This window comes from Physella acuta, unplaced genomic scaffold (genome assembly GCF_028476545.2).
Source record: "Physella acuta isolate Inbredline_101_S28 unplaced genomic scaffold, ASM2847654v3 ptg000990l, whole genome shotgun sequence".
In the NCBI taxonomy this organism is placed as follows: domain Eukaryota; kingdom Metazoa; phylum Mollusca; class Gastropoda; family Physidae; genus Physella; species Physella acuta.
Window position 1 is genome coordinate 243,009 of NW_026732507.1, and position 20,462 is coordinate 263,470.

The following is a 20,462-nucleotide window of genomic DNA, read 5'->3' on the forward strand; positions in this document are numbered from 1 at the left end:
CCAAGGATAAGATTTTAATTCAACTTGCACCTAAGCCGTGATTTTGATTAATAACTTAAAGCTGTCTGATTAATCTGCCTTTTGAAAAAAAATTAAAGTCTTCATATCACTTCTTCAGAACGGGACTGTTTGAACTCAACTTATTTTTTCGAGATTTATACCGCATTTTATCCTACACATACTGAGGTATCATTGTTGAAAGAATTGGGACCATATCTCCCACAATTATCTATATCACACAAAAATTACATTTCATGAAGAACGGAATACAGAAATGTTAAAAAAACCCACAACTTTAAAGCATTGTTGTGAAAATGTTTAAAAAATAGAGTTAGAGCAATCTGATTCTGGGGGAGTGACATTCAATATTTGTAATGGTACTCAAAGAAAGGTCTAAAAATTAAATATAATGAACAGAGAAACATTAAGGCACACAATAATAACACTTTTTCAAATCTACATACATGTATTTTAATTGCATAAAAGAAAAACTAAAAGACAAATCCAGTATACTATATATATATATATATATATATATATATATATATATATATATATATATATATATATATATATATATATATATATATATATATGCACTCACATATGAATTTATAATTTAAGGCGATTTTATCGTTACAGCGTCTTTACATTCTTTAGCTAAACGTGAGCCGCGTCTATTCCTGAATCATGTCTGTGTCAGGAAAGTGGGGTATGGGGATGATGTCCACGGGCGGCACATCCGGGTTCTCGGCGTTGAAGAAGAGCTGCGAGACCTGGAGCTGGAGGTACGACTGGCACCGTACGGGAAGCTTCTCCATCCGCATGGCGCAGCTCTCGAAGAACGCGCGCGCGGCGCTCTTGGGGCCAAGGTCGGGGTCAGCGGCAGGGTCCAGCAGGTCTTTCCTCTCGTGACCTTTCCAGATCAGGTCAGCGTTGGCCGAGTAGCGGGTCCTTTTCCTGTGGACATCCGCCTTGGTCGATCGGGGGGTGGGCTCCAACTCCGGCGACGACTGTCTACAAATGATGTCAATTCTAAGAGATAGACACACCGATATATATATATATATATATATATATATATATATATATATATATATATATATATATATATATATATATATATATATATTACAATGTTATACTATCGATGGATTGTGAAAGAGTGATAGAGAGTGGCATGTTGGCTGTATCTTTAGGGCTTAGTTTACACTGGCGCATGTGATTCAGTCAGTTTCTTTCAGGCATATGCCTGTGTGATTTATCTCCCCCCCCCCCATCCACAGAGCATGAAATAGAAAAATATAATTTATATAATATATATAAAATATAATTCAACCAGTGGCCATCTCCCCCCCCCTCCCTCCACCCACACGGAAATGTTAAAGTGCGCCCCTCCCTGGAAGAGATTTAAAAAGAAACCCTGGTCGCAAACAGGAGCGCATCCGATCAAGATGTGAGTAAGCCTAACGCAGCGGGCATATATTAGATGCCGTGTCCTGAGAAAAAAAAAGTGGCATAATAGGACTTGTCCTACAGGACGTGTGTAACAAGACGGAGGACGTGTCAAACGGAACGTACCTGGCCGAAGTGCTGGACGTGTCCTCCTCTTTGATGGACACGGTGTCGCTGTAGTCGTCCTCCGACATGAGCGGTTGTGTGCTGGGGTCGGACTGGAACCTACTAGAGACAACACGAGTTTAGGCTAATGGTTTAGACATTAACAACAACAACATACACACTGGAGACAACACGAGTTTAGGCTAATGGTTTAGACATTAACAACAACATACACACTGGAGACAACACGAGTTTAGGCTAATGATTTAGACATTAACAACAACATACACACTAGAGACAACACGAGTTTAGGCTAATGGTTTAGACATTAACAACAACATACACACTAGAGACAACACGAGTTTAGGCTAATGGTTTAGACATTAACAACAACATACACACTAGAGACAAGACGAGTTTAGGCTAATGGTTTAGACATTAACAACAACATACACACTGGAGACAACACGAGTTTTGGCTAATGGTTTAGACATTAACAACAACATACACACTGGAGACAACACGAGTTTAGGCTAATGGTTTAGACATTAACAAAAACAACATACACACTGGAGACAACACGAGTTTTGGCTAATGGTTTAGACATTAACAACAACATACACACTGGAGACAACACGAGTTTAGGCAAATGGTTTAGACATTAACAAAAACAACATACACACTGGAGACAACACGAGTTTTGGCTAATGGTTTAGACATTAACAACAACATACACACTAGAGACAACACGAGTTTAGGCAAATGGTTTAGACATTAACAACAACAACATACACACTGGAGACAACACGAGTTTAGGCAAATGGTTTAGACATTAACAACAACATACACACTGGAGACAACACGATTTTAGGCAAATGGTTTAGACATTAGACATTAGCAACAGCAACATACACACTGGAGACAACACGAGTTTAGGCTAATGGTTTAGACATTAACAACAACAAACACACTAGAGACAACACGAGTTTAGGCTAATGGTTTAGACATTAACAACAACATACACACTAGAGACAACACGAGTTTAGGCAAATGGTTTAGACATTAACAACAACATACACACTGGAGAAAACACGAGTTTAGGCAAATGGTTTAGACATTAACAACAACATACACACTGGAGACAACACGAGTTTAGGCAAATGGTTTAGACATTAACAAAAACAACATACACACTGGAGACAACACGAGTTTTGGCTAATGGTTTAGACATTAACAACAACATACACACTGGAGACAACACGAGTTTAGGCAAATGGTTTAGACATTAACAAAAACAACATACACACTGGAGACAACACGAGTTTTGGCTAATGGTTTAGACATTAACAACAACATACACACTGGAGATAACACGAGTTTAGGCAAATGGTTTAGACATTAACATCAACAACATACACACTGGAGACAACACGAGTTTAGGCAAATGGTTTAGACATTAGACATTAGCAACATACAAACTGGAGACAACACGAGTTTAGGCTAATAGTTTAGACATTAGACATTAGCAACATACACACTAGAGACAACACGAGTTTAGGCAAATGGTTTAGACATTAACAACAACATACACACTAGAGACAACACGAGTTTAGGCTAATGGTTTAGACATTAACAACAACATACACACTAGAGACAACACGAGTTTAGGCAAATGGTTTAGACATTAACAACAACATACACACTGGAGACAACACGAGTTTAGGCAAATGGTTTAGACATTAACAACAACATACACACTGGAGACAACACGAGTTTAGGCAAATGGTTTAGTTATTAACAACAACAACATACACACTGGAGACAACACGAGTTTAGGCAAATGGTTTAGACATTAACAACAACAACATACACAGTGGAGACAAAACGAATTTAGGCAAATGGTTTAGACATTAACAACAACAACATACACACTGGAGATAACACGAGTTTAGGCAAATGGTTTAGACATTAACAACAACATACACACTAGAGACAACACGAGTTTAGGCAAATGATTTAGACATTAACAACAACAACATACACACTAGAGACAACACGAGTTTAGGCAAATGGTTTAGACATTAACAACAACAACATACACACTAGAGACAACACGAGTTTAGGCAAATGGTTTAGACATTAGTTATTAGCAACATACACACTAGAGACAACACGAGTTTAGGCAAATGGTTTAGACATTAACAACAACAACATACACACTGGAGACAACACGAGTTTAGGCAAATGGTTTAGACATTAGACATTAGCAACATACACACTAGAGACAACACGAGTTTAGGCAAATGGTTTAGACATTAACAACAACAACATACACACTAGAGACAACACGAGTTTAGGCAAATGGTTTAGACATTAACAACAACATACACACTGGAGACAACACGAGTTTAGGCAAATGGTTTAGACATTAACAACAACATACACACTGGAGACAACACGAGTTTAGGCAAATGGTTTAGACATTAGACATTAGCAACAGCAACATACACACTGGAGACAACACGAGTTTAGGCTAATGGTTTAGACATTAACAACAACATACACACTAGAGACAACACGAGTTTAGGCAAATGGTTTAGACATTAACAACAACATACACACTAGAGACAACACGAGTTTAGGCAAATGGTTTAGACATTAACAACAACATACACACTGGAGACAACACGATTTTAGGCTAATGATTTAGACATTAGACATTAGCAACAGCAACATACACACTGGAGACAACACGAGTTTAGGCTAATGGTTTAGACATTAACAACAACATACACACTAGAGACAACACGAGTTTAGGCTAATGGTTTAGTTAGACATTAACAACAACATACACACTAGAGACAACACGAGTTTAGGCTAATGGTTTAGACATTAACAACAACATACACACTAGAGACAACACGAGTTTAGGCAAATGGTTTAGACATTAACAACAACATACACACTAGAGACAACACGAGTTTAGGCAAATGGTTTAGACATTAACAACAACATACACACTAGAGACAACACGAGTTTAGGCTAATGGTTTAGACATTAACAACAACATACACACTAGAGACAACACGAGTTTAGGCTAATGGTTTAGACATTAACAACAACATACACACTAGAGACAACACGAGTTTAGACAAATGGTTTAGACATTAACAACAACATACACACTAGAGACAACACGAGTTTAGGCAAATGGTTTAGACATTAACAACAACATACACACTAGAGACAACACGAGTTTAGGCTAATGGTTTAGACATTAACAACAACATACACACTGGAGACAACACGAGTTTAGGCAAATGGTTTAGACATTAACAACAACATACACACTAGAGACAACACGAGTTTAGGCTAATGGTTTAGACATTAGACATTAGCAACAGCAACATAGACATTTGAGACGTTTAACCAATGCCCTTACATCCTATACCTAAGCACTGAAAAAAAATCTTATTATTGTACAGTCAACAAAAAAAAAGCACGTCAACATACCGATTTAAAGAAAAGCAATACGAACACAGCAAAACACCAACACACAAAAATCACCAACACTCCAAAACACAAACACTTATGAACACATTCAATGCACCAAAACTTCATAGCACAACGAAAAATGCGAACACACCAGTACCGTAACACACCAAAATTACGAACCCACCCAAATACGAACTAACCAAAAACACCAACACACCAAATTACGAACACGCCAAACACCTACACAAACAAACACAAACACACACCAACACACCAAACACCAGCACACCAAAATACGAACACACCAAACACACCAAAATACGAACACACCAATCATCAACACACCAGCACACCAAAACACGAACACACCAAACACGAACACATCAAACACCAACACACCAACACACCCATACACTTACGCGGTGTCGTCAATGAACGGTTCCAGAAAAGACATAGTGTCCATAAAGCGCCAGTTCTTGACCGCTCGCCCACTCAACAGGATACCTTTCTTCTTCTTGACATACGTGTCCCTGAGGTTCCTCCATTTTTTCTTCCACTCACACCCTGGGATACAAGCACTGTGGTATTAACTTAATCATGTGGTAAGGAAAATATCATCATCATTATAGGGCAGATGAAGTAGAGTTCATCTGCTTCAGAGACCTCGGCATATGAAGGGACAGTTAGGTACCCATCAGAGCTGGGTGGACTAGGGGACGTTCCAATGATTTGAACCTGGATTTGAACCTTAATTTTCGAAAATATAAAAAGTTTCTAATCCTTTTGCTTATTCTATTTTTGTTTGCATAAAGCTAAGTGGTTTTATACAGTTAGTTATTTTCTTTCGCGGGTGGTCAAGCGCGACTGTGGTACTACCTTAGAATACATGAAATATAAGCCAACATGTAACAAAACGAGATTATAAAATGTATTACATTCAACTTTTAATCTCTACCGTAGTCATGGGTGTTGGAACATAAATAGAACAACACACTACACATTGGTGACTGGAGATCAATCAGTTAGAAACAATAACATGGTATTGTTGGTTTAAGGTTATAGTCAAAACGACATCAGAGCGTATTTTGGATATAATTTTACTATACCCTATATGTTAACCCGGACCTTAAAACGTATACCATATACCTTAGGAGTAGCCAGATGCTCATCCTAGTCTTTACACTACCAGTAACGGCGATAAGTAAAATCGTCTTTGTCGAATATTACTTTTCAGATTAAGACTACAAAACCGGTGACATCGCTACGACGTGTAATCTTTGCTAGAAGTATAACAGCATTTGGGATATAAGGTAATCTATTGTCTTTATGAAATCATTCATTTTTTTTTTTCGATTCTTATACAAACTTAGGTAAATTCTTATCAGAATTCGGATTATAAAAACGGTACTTGAAGGGAAAACATGAACATCTGAACGAAGTTTACTTCCCTCATTGGAGTACGCAGGATTTTGTCATAGGAAGGGTTGACTTTTTATTTCACTATATTTGATTATGCCATAACAATTAAAGCAGAGGTCTCGACGTCAGGACGAACCGTGTGGGTTTTGGCCGCGTGGATCAAGCTAGGTTCTCACACCTGACAAATAAGCAGGGGGTTCGAACCTGACAAATAAGCAGGGGTTCAAAACTGGATAATATGGGTTAGGAAGCTCATACTAATATTCGATCAGAAAGCGACCAGTAGCCACGGAATGAAGGTCTATTAAACTAGTGTCATTTCTACGACCAAGATTCAGGTGGGATGTTGTGAAATACTAGAACAGACGTAGACTCCTCTCAAGCCACCCCCCCCCATCTGGCCATGAGGGGAGCGGCTTGTACTTGATCTGAACCCCCAATAATCTAGCGATCCCTAACAGGGATGGACTGGGCACTGCTGACAGGTGTGTCGACTATTCTTTTATTCAGTGGCACTTGGTCTAGGAATGAACAACTCGATACAGGAAGAAGAAATAACATCTATTTTTTTTGGTCTTGTGTCGCTTCAATGGAAAAATGAGGGATAGAGTTTAAAGTTAGGGTCATTGATATGATAGTGATACTCTTTTAAGCTCACGCATGATTATATGAATCCCAGTTAAGTAAAGAACCCATTACGGTCTATGTTGCAGATGAAGTAGAGTTCACCTGTTTCAATGACCTCGGATAGTGTGGTCTGCACTGTGCCCACCCGCCTTTACTTTTCATATCGTAAGTTATGTACCCATCAGAGCTGGGTGGACTCAGTGACGTACTGCAGCCTCGAGCCTTGGATCCGAACTCGAGACTTTTGGGTTACCATTCGACCACGCGGCTCATAGCAAACTATAACAATATCACGACTTGATTTGTCGGGTGTCTAATCAACAACGACCCCCCCCCTCCTCAAACCCAACCAGCCACTCACCGTCCATATTGCTCCTGCCCATCTCTATAGCAATGCCCGACCAGATACCCTGGATAAACTGCACGTCCTTATGCTCATGGCACGTCGCGTCGTACAGCGCATGGTTCTGTCTGACCAGCTCGATTAGTTTCTCGTTCTCTTCCAAGGACAGCGGATTCTTACACCGTCCAAGAATCGAGTGAGACATTTAAAGAACAATGACTAAATTACCCTTAGATCAAGATCTAGGTAGAGTAGGCCTTTTTGTGATTGTTTAAAAAGTAAATTTCGTCGAACGTATGACCCCTTGCGTGTTAGGTTGCCACAGGAAGATGCTGTAACGTAGCACACGACAAAAAACGGTGCGGATCCGGTTAGGCATACTCCGCTCCGAACCGGTGTTTAACAGTACGCTCCGCAAAGATCCACACTCGCGCATTTCCGGTGCGCACCACCTAGCCTGCACGCGATCCGGACACTTAGCATTCTACTAATTCAGTGTTGAAAAAAAAAAGTTCTCTGTATTGTGATAAGCATAAATTAGTCAATTAGAGGCTTTGTTATTTAAATAAGTAGATCAACGCGATATAGATGAGCATTTTGGAGAGTTGTCGTAGAGCCAGTTACTGTAGTCTAGTCAGTTACTTCTTTATATTCCAAGGTAGTGTCTCGTGTTCCGTGTTTCTTTCAGACATTTTATCCGGTTGGGAAGGTGGGGAGGGGGGGGGGGGCGCACTGCTAAAAGTATCTATTTTCATTATAAATTCTATTTTCTGTGGGAAGGGGGAGGAACGACGATATGCCTGAAAGAAACACTGGTCCCGTGGTGTTTTATAGGGTTTGTTGTTGCCTGCGTCGCCGTTACGGTTAGGATTAATTTTAGAGTGAGTGCAACGGTTATGATCAGAGCTACGGTTGGAGTTAAACTCATTTCAAGGCTGTGATCGGGGTTAATGTTAAGCGTATCTTTAGTGAAGCAACCCCTGCAATAGTAACTCGGCTGCTGCCCAATTCGACAAAGTAAAGAACCGACTAAGCTTAAATCTTTATAACACTGTGGTAGACAGTAAATTGAGTAATGCTGATACACTTACATTAATCCTAATTCAGTGGTTCTTTACTTGGGTTCAATCGAACCCCAGGGGTTCGGTGAGTCGGCCTCCGAAGTCAAGACAGGCACCCGACTTATATGATTCATGATCGGATTTTGTCAGTGCGGACGATCTGTAGAAATATTAAGAAAGGTTCGGCTAATGCGCATATGAAACTGGTGGGGTTCGGCAACTTAAAAATGGTTAAGAACCACTGACCTTATTATATTATGAGAAACAATAAACTGTTTTTAACCTTAAAACAGGGTTAAGGGATGATTAATGGATTGATTGATTGGTACTGCTATAAATAGTTGTAGTGGACTGATATCTCAAGAACTATCTGGGCGGGGTTTCTGAACTGGTTGAGTGTATGGGGGAGGGGGGGGGGGGGCTGAGCCTGGTAATCTGCCAGATTTTATAAAGTCCATTTAACTATTCATATATTTATATTTGGGTTAAGATTAAGTCTTATAAAGGATTTAAGTATGTATTAGGTTTATGGCAAGGTTCAGGGCAACGGGTTCGATTAAGATTGGTTTTAAAGAGTTATTGTAAGTCTTGAGCTCGGGTTAGTGTTAAGGTTTGATTTTGGTGTTGGTCGATACTGGAGATAGTACCCAATATGATATTTGTTCATTTAGAAGTCATTCGGGGTTCAGGGTTTAGTTTTGTTAAGGTTATGGCTATAATAATAATTGTTCGGCTTAGGGTTAAATTATCTCACGTTAAGTAAATAATGGGATAATACCTCCAAGCAGTGGCGTAGCGAGGTCGGGTGTCACCCGGTGCGGCACTTAATGGTGTCACCCCCCCCCCCCCAGAGGCATAGAGACCCTTCCAGGGACAAACTTTCAAACTTTCGATTTTCACCCCCCCCCCCCCCCCCTCAAACTTTCGATTTGCACCCCCCTCGAGTTTTTCTCTATATATTTTGCTATTTTTTGCCTTGGTGTCACCCCCCTAAATGGTGTCACCCGGTGCGGTCCGCACCCCACACCGCCCCCCCCCCCCTCGCTACGCCCCTGCCTCCAAGGCCTCATACACTGTCAATACCGCACGCAATTCAACCTTTATCAAAACCACGTGTTAGAAAGCAACAAAATAACACCAAGATATAATAAAAACACATCCTCCTTTCAGTACTGTGATTTACGATAGTTTTGTCGAAACCGGGAATTCCCTTAATACGATTGTACTCTCAATCGGATTTTCTGTTCAGAGTAGAGTTGTTTACAGCTTATCAATAATTTATTCTAAGATTAAGATCTTTCTTTAGCTTTTAATTTTACCTCCTTTAATATTATGCATGCACGTTTTAAAATGATTTACGGCTTATTTTGTTTTTAGTAGCGAAACACATGTAGCCGTGCCGGGACGCAGCCTACTGACCTATATTTTGTCATGCGGGAAAACGTCATTTATTCTATTTTTAACTTTGGGATTTTCTCCTTTAAAAAAAGATGTTTCTTTACGAAGGGATTTGGTCTAAAAAAATGTCCTTAAATATAATGGTGTCCTTGTTTAAATACACATTTTATCCGTTTTAGTTTTAAGGATGGAAGGAATATCTCATTCCTTCCGCTTTTCGAAATTGTTCTCTAAAAATACCGGTACAAAATTTGAAATAAATACATTAATTAGATTAATTAAATTTGCTACTTATTTTGTAAATTGACATCTAGCTATTTAAGACGATCTTCAACCTCTCCGTCTCTATATTGTGGTCCACTGTCTAAAAAAAGCCAGACCTCCCCCTCCTCCCTTTTAACCACTACACACAAGCCTCCAACATGACATTATAAAATGTTACCATACCTTACAAAGATACCACTTAGCTGGAATGAAAACAAACATTCGTTTTATTTTCAAGAAATACTATAAACAAAAACCCGCAATTTAATGGGGTTTTTTTTTTTTACTTCCACGCCTTCTCCGTTCGTCGATTATCATCACAACAGTCCATGACCGACCGCATCCATTGGCGCGTGACCTCTTTTATCCCCTTCCTTCCCCACTGCCGTTAGATATTCAGTGGTTATAGCCCATATAGATCGCCTGTCATTCCCCCCCCCCCCCCCCCACCACCACCCACCATCATGACCAGTGCTTACCGGTTAGGTTTACTGACCCGCTCAGTTCGCTTTTAACCTCTGCTTGACCCCGTGTGACCGCATCTCGATCACGCGACACGCCCACAACAACAGCACGAAGACAAAATGCTGCGTTGGTGTTGGGGGGGGGGGGGGGGGGTTGTGTAGTAAGTGTGTACTTAATCGTTCTTAAATTTTATATTTGAAGGGGGTTTTCCTCCTAAATAATTAAGTATTATGTGTAGCGTTAACATGTTATGCGCTATCATATGACCCATTGACTCCGACTTGTTTTTTTTTTTGTTGATTTGCTTCCATAATATCTGTCCATCCACGGCAGTAGTTGTTGGATTTTGTTTTTTTCTTCTCTCCTCGATGGGTTGCTGTCCTTAGTTAAAGAGACTTGCTTACCTGGGGGTTTGAACTCGGGACTTTGGGGGGTTACTAAGATCACATGGGTTTCTTATGGGGTAGGGCATGATACAGGAATTGATATTGGCACATGTATGTTATTCATAAAACAAAAATTACTATTTAAAACAATGTTGATTCACACAGTACCACGGAATACATTCACACGCACGCAAACAAGAAGAAATGTACACCTTTTTATCTTATTCATCTGTCTGATTTTTACATAACATAAACTTAATGATGGTATTACAATAAGTCATAGGATGATCAAAATTGTTAGTTCCCATAAGGAAATTGTGGATAGCAGGACACTAACAGGGTGTGATAGACGGCAGACGGCGAACTTTTCTTTTATCAACGCATGCTGGGTACGCTCTTTCGCTGAGTGTGCTCTACGGCTTTCTGCGTCTTGGATTCTATTCTTCGAGTCCTCTAGCACTTAAACGCCCCGGACATTTCGAAGACTGCAAGTCCGTGTGCTCTTCCTGAAACTAAACAAATCTGTAACACTTATAAATAGCTACTCGGGTAAACCCGATTTGAAATCAAATCGTAGCATTTTTCCTTTCCCGGAAAGACCAATACGGATTTCGTGACCTGATTTCCGATTCTAAGCATTTTAAAAAATAAAAAAATAGACACTAAGAGATTATCTTCGCGTGAAACCGAAGTTAAAATAGAACTGCATTACTTTGAGCGTACGATAAAAACCCACTCAATAACGATTTCGTTTCGTTAACTATTTGTAGAAACCCACCACTGCATCGCGCAAAGGAAAAGCGATGCTAAACCTAACATACACCTTATATCATTTTCAAGGCTGTTTTAAATGTGTAGGTATGTAGCTGACCCAGAGCGTTTAAGTATACGAAGCCATAGCTTAAATGTAAACAAAAATCAGTATGCTTACTTTAACCTTTAATTTGCCTTTATTCAACTTAAATTTTTGTTATACTAAACAAAAACAAAAAATTCTCTTCACTTTTTTAAAACTCTGTGTGGATGATATGTCATGTATAACATCCTTCCATGCTTTTCTGTGCTATTTTTCCCATTTCGTTTCCTATTTTTTCTCAATACTTTTCATGTCTTTTTTTTAAGAATATCTCTGTGCCAGGTGTTTTGTTTCCACCTTTTTCTTGACCATTGTGGATTACATGATAGTTATATTGTTGATATGCCTTGTTAGGTAATACCTGTTTACGATTTCATCAACTTGCACTTTGTTGTTAGAGTTTCTAGTCCCACTTGTATTTGATGATAAAACTACACACTGTTAATACACAAATCACCCATTGGTACCCTAAAACGGAAAATTACCTCTATCTTCTTGAGTTAGGTCTCGGCATATATAAAAATATGCCATAAACAAGAATGTTAACGAATGTTAAGGTTTGACAGTCACCTTTACCCCCCCCCCCCTCCCATTATATTGTGAATGACTTCCCCTGTATTTATTTGCCCGGATGTCAGGCCTAGGATCCTTAGTTATGTTGAAGTGATTAATTGTCTCTTATTTCAGGCTAGTTCTAGCTAATTAACGAGTGGACTCTTATTTCACGTGAATATATTAATTAGTGTCCCCTTATTTTAAGTGAATTCACCAATTAACGGGCCCACTGTTCAATTGAGTTTATCGATCGTCTTAGCCATCTATAAATAAACACGATAGGCTTATGTCACGAAGGCCTGTATCCAACATCTGTTTGACTAATCTGTTTGACTAATATCCTGGTTCGCCCACCGAGGGCGGAGTCACACTTCACTGAAGGTTGTGACTATATATTCACATGACTAAATGTATGAGTAAAGTATTTGCGATTTCAAGTCTCTGGTCTATCTGCAGGTACCGATTGCCTGGGTAAGGTCTCTGTGACGGCTTCTACAAGGCATCTCTAAGTGGGGGGGGGGGGGGGGGGGGGGAGTCGTCCCCTAGCCCTGAAAAACTTCTACCGCTCCCCCCCCCGTCCCCTCGAACGAAATAGAATTTATATAGAAAATTTATACTTTTACAAGTGTCCACCATCCCGAAAGTTTCAAGTTCTCGCCCCCCTCCCCCGGAGAAAAAAGTCTGAAAGAAACACTGCTCCGTGTATAGACATGTGTGGGTTACATCTCTGTTAGTAAGGTCTCTGATAGAAGTGTAAGTTAATAAGTTCTTTGTAGTTACTTGTATAGGTCTTTAAAAAAAAAATCTGTCATAAGTTCTATGTGGGTAAATTGTATATGATTCGAGAATAACCGCAAAACCATGATATGGCACATATCTAAGGTTATGGAACATGCAAGTATTGACAAAAGTTAAGCCCTAATTAATCTAATGACCACGCGACAGAATAGACCACAAGACGATGACGAAAAGCCATAAATCCATTTATTAAATCTACACCGCAGAAAACAACACCCACGTTATCGACAGCTGATAGACCTAATCAGGTCAGAGGTCGCGGCTATTGCGCAGTGAACGCCAGCTGTCCCAACACGCATCTACTGTTGACAAGGATAGGCTGGGTCGTTCGTGACGTAGGCGACCACCAGCTGATGACCCTTGACCTGTGCTAGGCCTAGACGTGTATAGATTTAAATAGTGGACATCTGCGGTATGAAGGGACAATAAAGAAAACATGTTGAGCTAAATTGGTTTATTTAGATTTGCAAGAGCGTTGACTTTATAGGAATGGTAGAAGGCCTATCTATGAATTATTTCTCCTAAATATAAAATTCAGAGTGACCGAATGAAAGTTTTCTTCAATGAAATTATGCTTCACGTCAGACCCCCCCCCCGCCCCCCCCCCCCATGCTTCTACTATCTGACTAGATTCCCCACCCCTAACACACAGTGTTTCTTCCAGATTTTTTTCCCCAGGGCGGGGGGGGGGGGGGGGGGGGGGGGAGGATATTTTCGTATTTTCGGGGGGGGGGGGGGGGGGACGACGACGACGACGAAACTCACTGGTAAAAGTATTCCATTTCGTTCGGGGGGGGGGGGGGGGAACAGACGACGACGACGCATCCCCCCCCCCCCCCGAAGAGATGCCTGGAAGAAACTCTGCTCACACATACTTTCTATCACACAACCTTTCAACCCACCTTCTCTCATAACATGACAGAGTACCGTGAACAGTACCGTGTAGTACTGTACCGTACACCTACAACCCACTGGTAGTACCGCACCGTACACCTACAACCCACTGGTAGTACCGCACCGTACACCTACAACCCACAGTGTCACTACCATCGTACAATCTATCAGCAGCTGAAGGTCAACCGCTTTCGTCACCGATGCAATCAAAAGGTCTCCAACAAAAAAAAATAATCTACATCTCACAAGGGTCGCTACTCGCATAACGTGTTAGCCCAAAGATCCATAACTCACGTTCACCGTGATTTTAAGCGTCCCACCAACTCACGTTTAAAGGTCAACAGCCCGTCGGCTGACTCAGCTTTGAGTCTTAGTCCACAAAGTTTCACCAAGAAAAAAAAAATCCATATCCTCCCTCCCTCCACACCCCGCTGTCGATATTTCAGCATTAGGTTTTTAAAAATACGTTTTTCAGCCTTGACCCCCCCCCCCGCCCAGCCTAAACCAGTCAGGCGAGACGTCAAACAGTGCAGGGAAGGCAGACGACCACTGACGTGGCGAAACGTCTGCTGGAGGGCGTAACGGGTGACACCCCCTTACGTCAGCGGCTTGCACGCAAACACACACGCAGTCGATCAATTAGAAGCGTTGGTAGACAACTTATTTTATTTACTGGTGAGGGTTCGATTTTTTTTTTAAAATGTTGCACATTCACGAGTAGGTGTTTGTTTATTTGTCGCTTAGTGTATTTGTGGTAGTGAACTATGAGAGGGGTTGGCCAGTAGTCAGAAGTTATATGATTTACCAAAGGTGTCAGTTTAAGTTTCCAGGTTCGAACGCTAAGGTTACTTGGAAGCAGTGGCGTAGCGAGGTCGGGTGTCACTCGGTGTGGCACTTAATGGTGTCACCCCCAGAGAGGCGTAGCGACCCTTCCCGGGGACAAACTTTCAAATTTTCGATTTGCACCCCCCCCCTCAAGTTTTCGATTTGCACCCCCCCCCTCAAACTTTCGATTTGCACCCCACCCTCAAGTTTTTCTCTATATATTTTGCTATTTTTTGCCTTGGTGTCACCCCCCCCCTAAATGCGTGCGATAGGTATACTCGTTCGTACGTGATGAACCATATCGATTTTTTTTCAATCGATTATGGTTAAGGTATTAACAGCTGGAAGTATTGAATAATTAAGTTGTGGATATAAATGTCGGTCATGCAAACGCTAAACCTCAAGTAACGCTTAGCAGTGGCTCTCCGGTACCGTATAACGGAATAGTTTGTGTTTTATAATCTTGTCAGGTCCCAAAGATTTCGCACCCGGTTCTCTTATCACCTTCACGGGTCACTGGTTACTAAAAATAGAACGTTACTAAATTTATCTTTATCACGTGACAATCGCGTCCTTGTTCACAGTGGCCGTGTTTGTTGACTGTTGTGATAAAATGTACACAACTTAGCTATAAATAGACGTGTTTTTGTCTTGGTAATATGTTAAACTTTCTAAGCATTGTTTTTTTCGTTTGTTTTTAGTATTGTGGATAGATACGCAGATATTTCTATGGGTACCCGCATATTCGACGGAATGACTGGTATCACTAATATTAATAGTTGATCCCTTGGGTTATGATTAGGGCTTTAAAAAGTGATAGAGAGCAAATATCTTTTTCTGCGATTCTAGGTTTTATACAAGTAATGTTATTTTGCTAATAGTCAAAAAGATATTGTCAAATCAATTACAGATTTATAAAAATTCTCACTTAAAATCTGCAAAACTAAACAAGAAACAATGGTTTTAATTTCGACAACAAAATGCCGAGTAGTAGATCTAATACCAGCCTGTATGGGTAGCCAAAATCATGGCTATACACTACATTATATAAGCATCTTCCCTTTGACTGTGGGTGGTGGGAGGGGTGGGTAACTTAATTTTTCTGGGTGGGGGTGGTGGTAGCGGTCACTAGTAGAAGTATATATTTATTTTCTATATAAAAATTCTATTTAGATGAGAGGGGTGGGATCGTGCTTCGGGTGTCCCCTGAAGATATGCCTGAAAGAAACTCTTTGAGAATATTATCTAGACGACACTCGATTGCTCACTATTTTCTTCACCCCAGTCTGTATTGGTCCAGCCTCTACTATATCGCTCACTCATGACCATCAAAAGATTAATTGTCGCTAAATCGCAATCACAACCACAATCTTTTCCCGTTCGTGTTCAAGATTCATGGCGTAGATGCAGTAGAGTTCATATATTTATTTCAATGACCTCGACATAAGGGTATAATGTGGTCAGCACTATGCCCAACCGCTCTCGTTTCCCTAAAGCGAGTCAGGTACCCATCAGAGATGGGTGAACTCACGAATGTCCTACAGACTCTAGCTTGGGATTTGAACTCGAGACCTTCGATTAGCAGTCGCTATCATGACGTTCATAACATGCATTATGGCTTTCATGATATCAAATCATGGCTACGGTGCCCGTTATCTATCGCACACTGTGATCGTGGGGTTATGCTGACCCAGAAGTCGGACCCCCCACCCCCACCCGTCAGTTATCCCTCTTTTAAATCTTATCTTTAAAGTGTCCCCCCCCTCTCCTGACTAATCTGTCGTTCGTCTGTTGGTGTAAACTAGCCTCGACTGGTTTTCCAACCCCTTCTGTTAGCAAGTATGAACATCGTGACCACAACGTGACCTCTCGTGACCTGTTATAGCTCGTCACAATGACCTATTTTGACGTATCACTACCTATAATAACCTTGCTACTATGACCTACTATAATCTGCTATTATATGACATATTTAATCTGGTGATAACAATGTTAGTGTTTATATCATTCATGCAGCATTTTATTTTATTACAACAGCCTTTTAACATTTATGGCCTAATAGTACTAATACGACTAATTATTATACCCGAGTATTATTATTTACGAAACCTGTAACATTCAATAGACAAAGAGAAAAACACACTGTAAACAATTTAGGAAGTGCACACGCTAGTCTAAGTCTTGTATACTAATTATCCAACGGTACAATGTAACTACAGCTTTCTATCAGTTCAGTCAAGGGAAATAATTCAGCGAGCGGGTATTTCCTCTCGCCTGTACTGTAAACATATTTACGAAGGGCGGGCGGCCTAAAACACGGAGTAGGTGAACGTCTGGAAAATGTAGGTCAAAATGGCCGCGACCTTTCACAATAATTTGTTATTGAAAGGCTTTTTGGTGGTAACGCCTACTGGTAAATGAAAAAAAAGTGTTAATAACTTAACATTCAGTGCGTAAAGATATAGAAAAAAAATGCACACGTTGTCACTTAGTGTAAAAGTTAAATTTTAGCATCGTAGTGATATGGGGACGTCGTTTAGGTTAAGCGTCGTAGTAGTGTGTGTGTGTGTGGGGGGGGGGGGGGGTCGTTGTTACATACAGTTTTGCGTCGTATTGATATGGGGTCGTCGTTAATGTTTGGCGGATAATTATTCAAATCGTCACTTAAAGCTAAAAGACGTCCCCACTATGTTACTGTTTCAATCCACCCCCCCCCCGCCTCTATAAACCGAATTTCTGTTAGTTTAACCCTTATCCTGATACCACTGAAACACCAGGAAAGTGAAACATCAGGAAAGTGAAGCATTAAAAAGTGAAACATTAAGAAAGTGAAACACTAGAACAGTGAAACATCAGGAAAGTAAAACAACATGAAACAAGAAGAAAGTGAAACGCCAGAAAGCGAAAAACTAGGAAAGTGATACAATAAGAAAGTGAAACACCGCCAGGGAAGTGAAACCCTGAGTTGTCTAAAAAGATAAACTACGTGTGATTAACAATGTCTCGCATAGCCCCGCGTGACAGGGCGTGACCTGGATCCATGTGATTATCGATTGCTCAACTCGACCGCCACCTGTGGGGCAACGGGGGGGAGGGGGTGTCTCAGCTTGCGTCATTTCATCACTTCCCACGTCATTCGCGTTCGATGACGCAGTTACGTTTTGAAACGTCAACGACAAGAAGTTGGCTAATTTTGAAAAACAGCAACAATAAAAAAAAAAATGCATAAAAACAAAAAAAAATATTGTATTAACAAACTGTTATGTAATAAGGCACTAAAATGAGAAAATTAATGATTTGCTTCAAATATATAATAAACACTACTATTTAAATGACTATAAAGAAAGGGTGGGTCACTATATTATCTATTGGGTAGCTTTATTAATATTTAGGAAGAGACCCACGCCAAGTTTGAAGCGAATCGGGTAGTTAGAAGTGCTCGAAATTTCGCTCGGCACTTTCAATCAATGACGACAAACAAAAGCACGCCGGATGAGGAAAGTTAAATAAAAGCTTGTAAAAACAACCAGAAGTTAAAATTAAAATGGTGTAGTTATAATTAGTATCAAATGATGCAATGGTTGTACACAAGCAACACCTACCAGTGACAAGGGAAGATGGCCGAGGGAGGATGGTAAATAAGTCTCAGTTTTTGCAAAAGAAAAAGTTGAACGAAAAAGTAAAAAAAGTTCACAAAATTAAAAATGGAGCATTTATTTATATTTATTTGTTGTGAACTCTAAAAATGTTGCATGTCAACGAATTAGGGTGATGTTTTGATTTAAATTAATGTATTTGAAGACAAAAACAATTTTATAAACTGACCAAACGAAATGTATACTGTACAGTTACATTATATTCCTTTCGATGATTTGTATTGTTCTTGTCGTATCTCTTTCCTCCGTCGGTCTAGTCCCTCCACGCTGTGTATTGTTGACGTTTTGCGTCAACGTCGGCATTTTGACCGTGTTTGCAATATTTGCATACATATAATTGAAGTCTGTGGGGACAAAAAAGAAACTCTGTTCACTCTGCCTTAAAATACTTTTTGATTTCACAACTCTCATTTAAATTGTTTAGATGAATGTACGTTAAACATGTATCGCATTATATTATGCATTCTTAATAAGTGCGTTTTGAAGTGGAACGTTGTTAAAACGATTATAAGAAAGTTAAAACATAATTATAGGAACGTTAAAACATGTTTATAAAGACGTTAGAACATGATTATAGGAAAGTTTAAACATTATTATAAACACGTTAAAACATGATTATAGGAACGTTAAAACATTCTTATAAAGACGTTAAAACAGACTTATTAGAAAGTTAAAACATGATAATAATAGCGTTAAAACACGATTATAAGAACGTTAAAACACGATTATAAAAACCTTATAAGACGATCATAGGTACATTAAATCAAATATTGACAAAGGTGTGAAATGTCACGCCTGTTTTTCATTAGTTTACATGACGTCACTGAGGTGTCTTTGGTGTGGCTGAATGTCTAGATTTATCCTAAGTATTAGGTCGGTCGATTAGGCAGGTGAAGTAGAGTTAATTAGATTGGTCTTGTAAGGGTCTTTTAAAGTTATTTAAGCGTATCAAAGTCATATGATATGCGGGTGTGTTCATAAAAACGTGGACATGTGTTTAGCTGTCCGTCTTTCAACGTGACCGTGTGTCTCAGTGTTCGTGTGTCTACGTGTGGGTGTGTCAGTGTACGTGTTTCTAGGTGTGTGTGTCAGTGTTCGTGTGGGTGTGTTAGTGTACGTATGTCTACGTGTGTGGGTGTCTATGTTCGTGTGTCTAGATGTGGGGGGGGGGGTGTCTTTGTGCTAGGCACTCTTTGAATGATGGATCTCGAATATGACCGCTCTGTACAATTTTTAAGACGATACCATTTATATCAATGTATTATTCATACGACGTTACCACTAACCGGACGATACCATTACGACAAAATATACTTCACGATACCATTTTTTTAAAGATACGATTTACCTAACGATACCATTTACGTAACGAAACCATTTTAAATCGATACCATGATACCATTCACATAAAAGTACCCATATGAACCTTTCTGTCCATGTTATGTTGACTAGGTGTATAAAGAGATAGTGTGGTCATCATAATGGCCAGCCGCCTTTACTTTCCCTAACGTGTCAAGTACCCATCAGAGCTGGGTGGACTCAGCGCAGTCGTACGGATTCGAGCCCGGAATCCTTACTCGCAAAAATCAGGTTAGCAGTCGAACGCTCTACTATTCTACCACACAGTCAATACCATTCACATAACTGTACCATTTGCAGAACGTTACGATTAACATAACGGTACCCTCTACACAACGATATCATTTCCTTAACGATACCGTTCTGTTAACGATACCAATTCCTTAACGATACCAATTCCTTAACGATACCAATTCCTTAACGATACCATCCTAACTGGCACAGCTGTTGGCTGAGCTCTACTTCCGCACTAACCAGGAATAAACTCCTGCCCACATCCAT

General features: G+C 40.1%; 1 protein-coding gene across 3 annotated transcripts; it reads right to left on the reverse strand.

Annotated features, from left to right (window-relative positions):
- Positions 1–607: 607 nt before the first annotated feature.
- Positions 608–7,787, reverse strand: LOC131954339 (uncharacterized). 3 transcript variants are annotated; one of them, XM_059317948.1, is made up of 4 exons: positions 7,463–7,787; positions 5,475–5,619; positions 1,582–1,680; positions 608–1,035 (listed from the first exon to the last, which is right to left on the reverse strand). In XM_059317948.1, exons 1-4 carry the CDS (start codon positions 7,647–7,649, stop codon positions 678–680), a joined length of 789 nt encoding a protein of 262 aa, XP_059173931.1. In that variant the 5' UTR covers positions 7,650–7,787; the 3' UTR covers positions 608–677. The 3 variants fall into 3 exon arrangements, with proteins under 3 accessions (XP_059173931.1, XP_059173932.1, XP_059173929.1); XM_059317949.1 differs by having other exon boundaries at positions 608–1,017; positions 1,582–1,683; XM_059317946.1 differs by having other exon boundaries at positions 1,582–1,683.
- Between the last annotated feature and the right edge of the window lie 12,675 nt (positions 7,788–20,462).